The 10988-nt window shown below is 39.0% G+C and overlaps 1 protein-coding gene across 2 annotated transcripts; it reads left to right on the top strand.

Moving 5' to 3' along the window:
• The first annotated feature begins 341 nt into the window (after positions 1 to 341).
• Positions 342 to 10281, top strand: LOC122091065 (double-stranded RNA-binding protein 2-like). Of its 2 annotated transcripts, XM_042660881.1 has the most exons (5): positions 342 to 669; positions 1881 to 2128; positions 7519 to 7738; positions 8118 to 9434; positions 9589 to 10281. In XM_042660881.1, the coding sequence occupies exons 2-5, from the start codon at positions 1883 to 1885 to the stop codon at positions 9594 to 9596; spliced, it is 1791 nt and encodes a 596-aa protein (XP_042516815.1). In that variant the 5' UTR covers positions 342 to 669; positions 1881 to 1882; the 3' UTR covers positions 9597 to 10281. The 2 variants fall into 2 exon arrangements, with proteins under 2 accessions (XP_042516815.1, XP_042516814.1); XM_042660880.1 differs by lacking the exon at positions 9589 to 10281 and having other exon boundaries at positions 343 to 669; positions 8118 to 9542.
• The last annotated feature ends 707 nt before the right edge of the window (positions 10282 to 10988 follow it).

Below are 10988 nucleotides of genomic sequence, written 5' to 3'. Positions count from 1 at the left end.
ACATAATTTTTTGAGTTCTTTTTTTTTCCCAAAGAAGAACTGAAGATTTTGTTATACTGATTAAACTAAAAAAAAATAACGAAAAAAGATCAAATAGCATTCATGAAACCTTGATTGTGGTTACTCTGTAACTCAAGAGAGTCGGAAAAAAAAAACCATTTGTGAACTGAGAAGCCCAATGGAGTCAAACTCCATTACTGCACAGACATGTCCAGCAAAGTCGCCTGTTTCATTAAAACCATGGATCAGGGCATTTAGGTAAACTCCGAAGAATTTAGTGCGGTAGGTGTCCATTAGCAAAACTTCCAGACTAAATTTGTATTAATGACTGATGCAAAAGTAGCCCTCTTTATCGTAGTAGAGTAGTAGTAGTAGTAGTAGTAGTGGAGTCTGCAACAGTAGAAAAGGAAATATAGAGAAAGAAGTGACTGAGAAAGCACTGTTTGATATTGGTATGGATTGATAGATAGATACAAATTTTCAAAAAGAGAGCGTGAAAATTCAGTTTGCTGTTCAGATCTTCGAAGCCCATATGCCCTTTTAGAGATCCTTCTATACCCTCTCTTTTTCACTTTTTTTTTCCCCGGCGAATCTCATGTCAGTTTCCGACGATCATCCGATCATTTGAACGGCTTGCAGGTCGTCAATTCGGGATTTGGAGGACCTGAGGTCAGTTATCTATCAAGTTTACAGATTCTATAACGAGTTTGATAGACCAAATGAAATGGGTTTTTGGTTTTATGGGTTACCTTACAGGTTCTTAGGTTGATTTCAGATGGGTTTCTGTTCTGACTTCTGATTGAGTTTTATGGTTGCTTTTGGGTCTCTGGGCGATCTGATCGAGTTAATTTTTAAGTATTGTATATGGGTTGTTTGAGACTTCAAGAATGTTGATTGGAATTCATGGGGGATTTCGTTAATGCGACCTGGAGTTTTGCAGTAGGGAATTATGCAGATCAGATAATTTACGGCAATTTTTTAGCTCATTTCTGCCTTTATAGAAAGGGTTTTGGTTGGTTTTTCATTACTGGGAATATTTGGAAGCTCTGAGCTTCATAAGCCCTAAATGGTTGATATTTCTTACTGCGCCCTTGAGTTGATTTGTTGATGGGCTTTGCCGTGGTCGTTGAGTTAGCTTTGAACCTTTCGAGTTCATTTTCATGTCGATTATCTCGTGTCAGAATTGAGAGTTTGCAGGTTCCATCTAAGTTTTTTTTTTTTTTTTTGGTGAATAAATAATTCATTACCAAGCGAAGAAGGAAAAGATTATAGCCCTGAAAAGGGGAGGGGGAAGAAGATAGAGACTCAGAGGGAATTACCGTTCCTGATGATGGAGCTAGGAAGCTCCCAGAGTTTGTAATATGGCAATTTCTAGGGGAGGGGTTACAGGTGGAATAATTCCAAGACATTTTTGCTTTGACGTCAAAGAAGATGAAGCCCCAAATCTTCTCTAGTGGGTGGGAATTGGAGGTCCATTTCCGATGACTTTTTTCCATCCATATTTGGCTTATTGTAGTGCAGAAGGCCAATCTTCCAACAATATCACAAAAAGACTTTCCCTGAAAAGTCATGTCCACCCAAATCCACTCCCTTTGGAGGGGAAGGATTCTCCTATTGACGGCCAGCATTTGGCAAGGATTCCTTTCCATCTAAGTTTACCTAAACAAAAAAGAGGCTAATGGGGTTTTGAATCCAAATTGTTAATTCATTTTTAGTTTTATTTACCTGGGAAGAAAAATAACTTTCAGAATAGTCTGAGGCAATGAGTCATTTGTTCTAATTTTGTAGGGTTCTTATCGTCTTCTTCTCCCCTTATTCTCCCCCCTCCTTTTTCTCTGTTTTGTATTTTATTCATTTTATATGTTTGTTATAATGTCCAGGCATGTATAAAAACCAGTTGCAAGAATTAGCTCAGAGAAGCTGTTTCAACCTGCCATCTTATGCTTGTATTCGTGAAGGACCTGATCATGCACCTCGGTTTAAAGCCACTGTCAACTTCAACGGGGAGACCTTTGAAAGTCCAACCTTCTGCACCACCCTGAGACAAGCAGAGCATGCTGCAGCCGAGGTAGCACTCAACACACTTTCAAAAAGGGGTCCCTCTAGATCTCTAGCTGCAAGAGTGTTGGTAGGTGTCTGACTTATGATATTTCTTTTCATATTCTGTCGTTTTGTTGACATTTGATTTCTGCTTGCCTCTTCTGCTGCTTATTTTTTTGGTTCCTTCTGATATTTTATTTTATTGATACTGCTCACTCCACTTATTACTATTAGTCAAAGATCAGCTTGGATAAGGGGATAAAAAAAGTCTTAAATTTAATTCTTGCACCAACATGGGTAGCTACTAGCTACTAGGTACCCTTGATCATTAGCTGATAATGAAAAAATATGCAGCATTTTGGTTCTGCTGCAAAAACATAGTATGGGAAAAGTAGAATGCGTCTCCAACATGAAAATTTTCATTTGGAGGAACAGAATCAGGGGCCTGATTTAGGCCCTCAACCGAGAATCTTTGTTGATTAATTGATGGGATATATCCGGTCTGTGAAGATTATGAAGCTCCTTATCCTCTTCAAGGATTAACGGATGTTTACTGTGTTCTCCATGTGACATAATGTAGGCTCTCTTTGTTATGATTTCGATTTGTATTTATTAACTTTTTTTTAGAAATTATTTGTGACAATAAATTATGGACCACAAATAGTATTCGTTTGGTTACTATTTATAAAATAGATTATATAATGAGAAAATAGGTTCAGTTTTCACATTCAGCTTTGAGCTTCGAGCGAGAGAGATGATAGGATTTGAGGTTTTTTATTGGAAAAGTATAAAACATACTGAAGTTACCTATTTACTATTGATTTTGAGTAGTTTAGCGTATGTGCTCATTTATGGTAGTAAAAATCAACATAAATGATTTGTTGCCACAAATCACAAATAGTTTGAGAGTAATTTGTGATTTGTGATTTATTATAAATAGAAATAAGTACCATAAATTATACCAAACACTTGTAAAAATAGAAACAAGTCAAATAAATACAAATAGAAATCAAACCAAAGAGAGCCGTAGTTGGAGAAATTTTCTCTTATATTAAATTGTACTACTCTCAATTGAATGCATTTTGTATCATTACTCAATACTGTGAGTTCCATTATGGTTCACAATTTAACCACAACATTTTGAATCTTAGAGGCATGCTAATACATTATAAACAGTGTTGAGTGTTCAGTTGAATCTTTCACCTCTATCTGGTGCATCATAGTAACCTGGTTGACACAAGACAGTTGGGACTTTGAAGGGTTGAAAGGGTGAGGTCTGCCTGTAAGCATCTAGAAGAAACTCCAGATCAGTATTGTTGCACAGAATGTTGAAATTGAACTATTACTGTTCAGATGGCAATTGATGTTGAGGATTGTGATCAATCTGTTAGTGTAATACAGAGGTGGTAACACATGATAGAATAAATTAAGAAAAGAAAAACTGACTTTATTAAAAGACTGAAAGTCCAAAACTGAGTAGTTACCCTTGTCATCCTTAAATCATCATGTCCAGGTCTATCCTCATGGATGATGGGGTACTTGCCATTGTGGGCTTAGATATTTTCACACTTTCATCTCCAGCACATGTCGCTCTTATTCCATATTTGTTATTCTTACTCCTGTGTTAGTGGGGGAATGATGTGACATGCAACTTGAAATTTTTGTCAGTGTGACTACTAAGTTACAGCAGTGAATAATTTGAATAAGTTCCCCGTTTATCTTTTGGTAATTTTTGGGCTATTTCAACTTGGGGATGCTTCTGTTAGTTGTCATTTATCAGTTGATTAATTTCCACATTGTTGCCTTTATTCCCTTATAGGCTCTGTTTGAAAGATGTGTGAAACGGAAGATTTCAGTAAAACTAACATTTTTATTCGTTAGACCTGCAAATTTTCCTATTATGTAAATTTTACTTGGAAAGAAATGGAGCAATAAGTTTTATTGCCATCAGGTGAGGAAAAGTAGCATGCTCCTGTAAGATGCATGTTTATACACCTATTTCTGTGCTCCTAAAATTTTCCCCACCCTCAGTATTGTGGAAACTGACCCTCTTTTATATAGATAACTAGTTTTTCATTGCTAGAAGGAGCCTGCGGAATTTTTATAGTGGCAAAATTGGAATAAAAATAGGTGGAAAAACCTGCCCATGTTTGTAAAAGTACTCTAGAGGGATTTGTACATTGTCCTGTAGGTTGGGGTTGTTGGGGAGCATTTGCTAACCTATCTTCCTGGTGGTTGCTGGTTCGAGTTAGGAAACAGCCTCTATGCGAAGCAGGGTAAGGCTGCATACATTTGCCCCTCTCCAGACCCTGCAGTAGTGGGAACCTCGTGCATTGAGTACAGCCTTATTGTATTTTCTGGATGATACAGTTTCACATTCATGGTTGGGCCAACTTGGCTCGTTCTAGAAACTGGTGAAGGTGGACCAGGTCCAAACCTCGTTTTATCCTTTATGGTTCAATAGGGTTGTCTAGGATATTTTGTAATTTGAAGTTTATTTATTTACTTATTATTATTATTATTATTATTATTATTATTTTGGTAGAGATTAAATTATTTCTTTACTGGTGTTAGCTACGTAGGATTGAGGGTCCACATTATCTTGGAACTCTATTTTTATTCTTAGAGTTTGATTTCAATATAGGTTTACAATATAGCTAGTCTTTTATTTTCTATTTATATACAAGCTTGTAATCAACGTCTGATAGATTTTTGGAATGAGAGAATTTTGAGTTGCTTAATGTTACCAATGTGGTGCATCTACACCGGCCTTGTGGCTGCCTTCTCCTATCCTGTGCTCTTTCTCTCTCCAGCTTACCTTCATATCTTCCCATCTTCTCTATTCTTCTTTTCCTCTTTTATTCCCTGTTCTAACAGCACCCGAGATTACCCACGATTCTGGTTGTATACTCCTTCAAGTGTTCTTCAGTCTGCTTCATATTTTGGCAGTTAAAGTCACCACCATAAAATGACTTAGTACCCTAGGAACTACCGCCAGATCCATCCTCAGGGCTGAGATCGAACCAGAAATCATCACTGATTCTGCAAGTTACCGTTGAGAGCTGGTTCAGGTCTTTGGTTCTCCTCCATTGCTCTACCTGTATGATTTCAAACATTAGGGAGGGAGAATTATTCGACCGAAATTTTTAGTTGAACGGTGCTGTGATGGTGGAGTTCTCTTCTTTGAATCAATCGCTGTTTTCCGCCGCGGTTATTGTCTTGAGGTGCCTTCTTTCCCTACACTTAGTTCGAGCCACTACCACTAGGTCATTCACGGTCAGCTTTGATTCGATCCACATCCATGCTGGTTCTGTGATCCGGACCATCCAATCTGGAATTCTACGTATCAATGGAAGTGGCTTCACTTTGAAAGCATTTGTTTCACTTTTCATGCTAAAGGGAGGCTGTTTCCACTCTAGATTGAGATAACAGATTGGGTCTAGAACCTAAGAGATTGATTGAGTTCAGTTCCATTAAAATTTTTGGGGTGGGACAAAAAACAGGTTCGGAAATGGCCGGATTAGCAGGAGATAACCTCAACCTCAACTCGTGGCTTTTGTTTTAAAGCCTTGATTCATTGATTTCCTAAAATAACCCTTCCTTATTCCTTTGTCCTAGTTTGTCCATGTGTTGGAAACATTTCCAAGTTTATTCCTTTATAAAACTAGTTTGCAATCTTTGTTGTATTTACAGAATTCCCATTTTCTTCCTACTTTGTACACTTGGGTTAGCCCATAGCGGACCCAAATAGGTTATTGTGACTCGGGTTCCGCATCAGTTGGTACTACTCTTAACTGTACTCTAGGAATTATGGAAATTTCATCTGGCACTTCATTTCCAGCTTGTTTGTCAATTTGAAATCCTTTCTGTTCTTTTAAAAGTGAGCTAAGCATGATCGAAACTCTTTGCACTTTATGACAGCTCTCTTTTTGCTGACCCCCCCGGAGTAGGTTCATATTTTGTGTTTCACTGTGCTGTTGACTTATTTCATGTGGTCATGTGGGATCTTCCTCTCTTCTTGATAGAAGCACAATAAGACTAAACACCAGGCCTTTAGAAGCAGCCAAAGAGCCCTATTTGGCCATGGTATAGCAAGTCTTGAGGAGATGTAACATGGTTTCTATTTGATAAAGATGCAGATACTTGACTAGGTGGAAACCTAATAGATTTTCCTTTTGCCACATGGTGAATATGAGCTTCTGGTCACTCAGGGATGACCTAAAGAACTTGTTTCAGCAGCAGCTAGGTGCAAGCTACAGTACCAGAAAAGGAAGAAGGCAAGGCCAGAATCCTAGTCTCTCTAGGAATCCTATTACTATTCTCTCTAAGAATCCAATTCTGTTTGGGAATCTTATACCTAGTCCAAATCTTATGCCTCGTCTGATTTGGAGTTCTGTTTCAATTTCTTTTCATGTTTTGGCTGTGTATTTGTCCTAGTTCAGGTAGGATTAGGATTCTATTAAGTCCAATCCTGTTTTGAATCTTTGATTAGGTTACTTTATTAAGTCAAGTCCTAGTTTCCTACAATTATTAGGAATTTGAGTGCGGACTATATTCTAAGTCTATGTTTTGTCTTCAGAGTCGCAGTTTGAGTAGAGTGTCAAACACTAGTCTGTTTTGACTATTCCAAGTCAGTTTAGAACTTTATAGAGTCAGTTTATAAACTCTATAGATAGATGTAATGGCCTATTCTCATAGGCTCATACACAAATGTATGAGTTAATAAGTTTCAGTTTTTCTGAAACAAGCTGGTTCTTTCTATCCTTCTTGTATTACAATTTTTGGTCACAACTTCCAACTTCCATATCCTGTGACCTTAAAATATTTGCCGTATTTTTTTAATCCAGGTTTGCTTTGACTGATATTCTGATTGTTGTTCTGATTTACCTAATAAGAGTCTACCATAGTCTACTTCGCAGACCTTTTCTACTTATTAAACTGATTCCTTTACCTAAGTTTCCGGATAGTCAGATTTGTTTTACTCAAGTTATTAGCTTTTCTTTGTGTTTGGTTCTCATTCCTTGGACCTGTGATCCTGTTGCAAGTTAATCTTCTCCTGGTTCGAGGTTGTTCTATATCAGAACCATTAGGGGAATAGGAAAAATGTGGTAGAATATGTTTGTATGTCATTCTGTCCTTTGTGTGCTTGATATGCACTTATGGTTCGACTCAGGTCCAACTTTCATCTAGGTGATGATCCATGTTTTACAAGAGTAATTTTGAACTTGTAATGCCTGAATGTATTAGAAGATCATGGCTACACTCTTCAAGAACCCTATGTAGCTCCATTTGAGGCATTATTATGACGTTGTGGTGAATGCAGGTCTTATCTTCGATTAATACTTGGTAACAATCATTGGAAATGATTATTGCCTGGGCTCTCTTATGGATTTATTTTTAGTTTTTATTTGTACCTTCCTCTGGGGGAATGTAACTGATTGTTTGTGTTCTTTCATTTGGTATATTTCTGGTGCACAGGATGAAACTGGAGTTTACAAGAATCTGCTTCAAGAGACGGCCCACAGAGCGGGGTTAAACCTTCCTACATATACAACCGTCCGATCTGGACCAGGTCATGTTCCTGTATTTTCTTGCACAGTTGAGCTTGCAGGAATGAGCTTTACTGGAGAGCCAGCTAAGACCAAGAAGCAAGCACAGAAGAATGCTGCCATGGCTGCTTGGTCTGCCCTGAAACAAAGTATGTGCTGTTCTTTTACCTTTGATGTTTATCTAGAGTCTGCTTCCCTTGTATGGGGGAATTATTAGATTCAGTTATGTAGCATGCAAATATAGTTGGTGCATGTATCCCTTCCTGTGGGCCCATGGATAACTTTTTTTTGTGGGGGGTTGGGGGAGCCTCCTGCACCTTGTATACTCTTCTTTGCTGTATGCTGCTTCTTTTATGAATTTTGGTTGCCATGATCCAAAACACAGATTTTTCGCGTTCGTTTTAATCCATACAATGCCCTTTCAAATGATTGTATATACTTGTTCAGATTGGAAAACTAATTAAACTGTGATTAAAGGGATATATTAACCTGATATGGTGGTTAATTTTCTTATTGGTACTCATGCAGTGTCCCACCTTGGCTCTTCTTCTTCCTCTTCTGGGTTGGAATCTGAAGGGAATGAGGAGCAGGAACAGGTTGTCGTGGCTCGCACTCTTGCTAGCTTGCGTCCAGCAGAGGCAAATAAATCAACTCAAAACGACCGGCAACGTGGGCGTCGGAGATCAGCTCCTGCTCGTAGGACCACAAAGCCTGGTAGCACAAGCATATCATTGTACCCGATGCACTACCAGAGTTGGAATTATTCTAATTTCTTTCCTGAAATGGCAATGTACCAAATGTACCAAATGTGGCAGCAGGAACAGGCATCCCAGCAGCAGAGCCGCCTGTTGACTCATCCAGTAGCACCGACTCTTCCGCCTGGTCCTCATGTTGTTCCATTTATTCAGTCTATATTCCAGCCAGAACATGGGCACTATGTTCCAGTAAGGGAGCACGAACAACCCATCCAGGCTGTGCCAGGAGTATCAATGCCTACCTCAGGTCCATCTTTATACTTTTCAAACCCTTTGATGCCAGTTCCTGTTGGGAGTAGGTCCCAGGTAACCATACAGGAGATTCAGGAAGAGAGAACACAAATGAGTGAAGAGTGGCTTCATAGTGATGCAGATGGTGATGGGCGGAAGGTGAATATACAGCCAAATGCCTCTGGATTTTCTCCAGTAGAAGCTGCGAATGCTCCTGTTTCTGGTGTCAGTCATGCAGATCCATTAGTCCGGGAGACAACACGGGAGGTGGATAAACAAAAGAATGTTGAGTCCGATCCCAGCATTAGGCACGCTGTACAACTGGAAGGGGGCCAAAGCGAACGTATTGAATGGGCCTCTCGGGGGTCCACAGATGCTGGATATGTTCCCAGATCGACAAACCCTGGTCATGCTGAGTTCCGGTTGCGTCAGTTGCATGGTCTTGATTCATCTCAGTCCAATCCCAGGCCACATCATCACCCCAGAGGAGTTTCTCCAGTGATGGCTCATAGTTTTAGGCGTCCTACCACTCCAGCTCCTGTTATGATTAGAACTGTTGGGCGGCCTGCATCTTCAGTGAGCCCCAAACTGGAAAGCTCGAATCCTCGAGTGCCTGCTCCAGCTGCAATCAGGACCGCAGCTTCTACATGTGTACCTAGACCTTGGCCAAGAGGAATGATGACTGGAGGAATGCCTTCTAATATGATGGCTCCAGCAGTTCACATCAGATCAGTTGTCCCAGTCTGTGCAGCACCACCGGCAAGGAAAATTCCAGAAACTAACCAGGATGGATTGTTATCAGGTGGTGAGCGGAGAACTAAGGAGCCAGAAGATGTGAAAGCATCAGGCTTGGAGCTGGGTAAGCTTCGAATATGAGCAGCATATATATAATTTTTAAGTTACTTTTATCTGTTGGATGCTTCCTGATTATCTCATATTTATAGAATGCATCTTTATTTCTCTCAAACTTAGCTTTGGGTTTAAATTTCTTTTTTCCTTAAATGTGTCAATAGAGCATTAAGCCTGGACCTATGCTGGTTCCAATGGCAAATTGGGTACCTTGGTGGCCTCATCCATTGTGCAGCCATGGGCTTTGCCTCACCATGTTCCCTCTCTGGCCGAGATGGGTAGCCCTTTACTTAACAGCCATGGAAGGTTTCAACACATAGTTGTCTCGGCATCTAGGCGACCCAATGCATTGAAAGGGTCCTGGACATCAAGGCAACACTAACAAGGTACCTAAGCGACGCCTTGACAACTATGGTTCAAGGAATATGTGGTTCTTTTGTTGCATTCTTCAGAATATGTGATGCGACCTCTATTTCATCTGGAGAAACCTTTACAGCCACACCAGTAACGTCCTCTTGTAGATTATGGGAGCATTCAGATGAACTCTGCTTTGCTTCTGTTGCTAGTCCATAAAAAGGTGGGTCTGTGCATCTGCAACAAAGAGCAATTTCATAAGATCTTTTCAGTATCTCCATCTTTCAGAAAGGATGTTTCTTGTGGCCTCTTCAGTTTCAATTTTTTTTATAAGATGGAATAATATAATTGGATCTGCTTGATAAGCCAAGAGTCAACACCATATTACTTAAATCCAAACAAAATTGAGAGTCCAATATTCCTGAATTTTTTTTTTCTTGAGATCTGTAACCTAAGTTAGATCTACATTTGCAAATTTGAAGAAGATTTAGTGTCATTGTGTATTTCCTCAACTTCTCTCATTAATTATATTTTGTTAAAAGGTAAATTTTTCCTACGGGGGAGTGTGGTTCTTGCGCATGTGTGTGAGTCAATGGGAGTGGGTTGGCGAATTTTCAAATTAAGTGGTAGTTTTAGAGATGCTTAAACTAACTTAGCTACTAATTCCATAGCTTTTCCTATTATGTTTTATGTTAAGCTTATCTTTATTTTGCTCTTGTCTGTTCTAGAGTCACAGTTGTAGGGTGGTATTAAATATTAATCCTATAATATCCAGTGAATTTAAAAGGACTAGGAGATTATAAACCTATCACTATATCAAACAATATTTGGTAAATGAAGATGAGATAAGATGGGAATCAACAAAGCTTAAGCTACCCACTTTAAGGAAAAGTTGTACATTATTAACTAGTAGGTAGCACTCATATCATGTGTTTGGACAGAATAATGACTATGTATGTGTTTTTATTAACTATGAAATTCGAATAGGGAAAAGGCTGGGTATGTTGGCGGTATACCTAGATCTGTATTTATCTCTCTTCTTTCCCTTGGAAAATTCTTCTATGTCCTTCCAATAGGTTGAGTTGCTAACTTTAGGAAAGCAGGTGGCATACCTAACTTCTTCCCATTAAAAGATTACTTTATACTTGCTTCTACAACAAATCCACAAATTATTTAAGATAGGAACGGTATGTGATCACATAATCGGGTT

The sequence above is a fragment of the Macadamia integrifolia genome, chromosome 10, assembly GCF_013358625.1.
Source record: "Macadamia integrifolia cultivar HAES 741 chromosome 10, SCU_Mint_v3, whole genome shotgun sequence".
Taxonomy (NCBI): domain Eukaryota; kingdom Viridiplantae; phylum Streptophyta; class Magnoliopsida; order Proteales; family Proteaceae; genus Macadamia; species Macadamia integrifolia.
The sequence above is the reverse complement of the archived record's forward strand: the minus strand, read 5'-3'. Positions and strand labels throughout refer to the sequence as shown.

Excerpts from the sequence above, each read along its gene's own strand:
- LOC122091065 (XM_042660880.1), top strand. The coding sequence starts at position 1,883 with ATGTATAAAAACCAGTTGCAAGAATTAGCTCAGAGAAGCTGTTTCAAC. Across the intron at positions 2,129-7,518 it reads CTCTAGCTGCAAGAGTGTTG|GATGAAACTGGAGTTTACAA; the intron begins GTAGGTGTCTGA and ends TCTGGTGCACAG. Across the intron at positions 7,739-8,117 it reads TTGGTCTGCCCTGAAACAAA|TGTCCCACCTTGGCTCTTCT; the intron begins GTATGTGCTGTT and ends GTACTCATGCAG.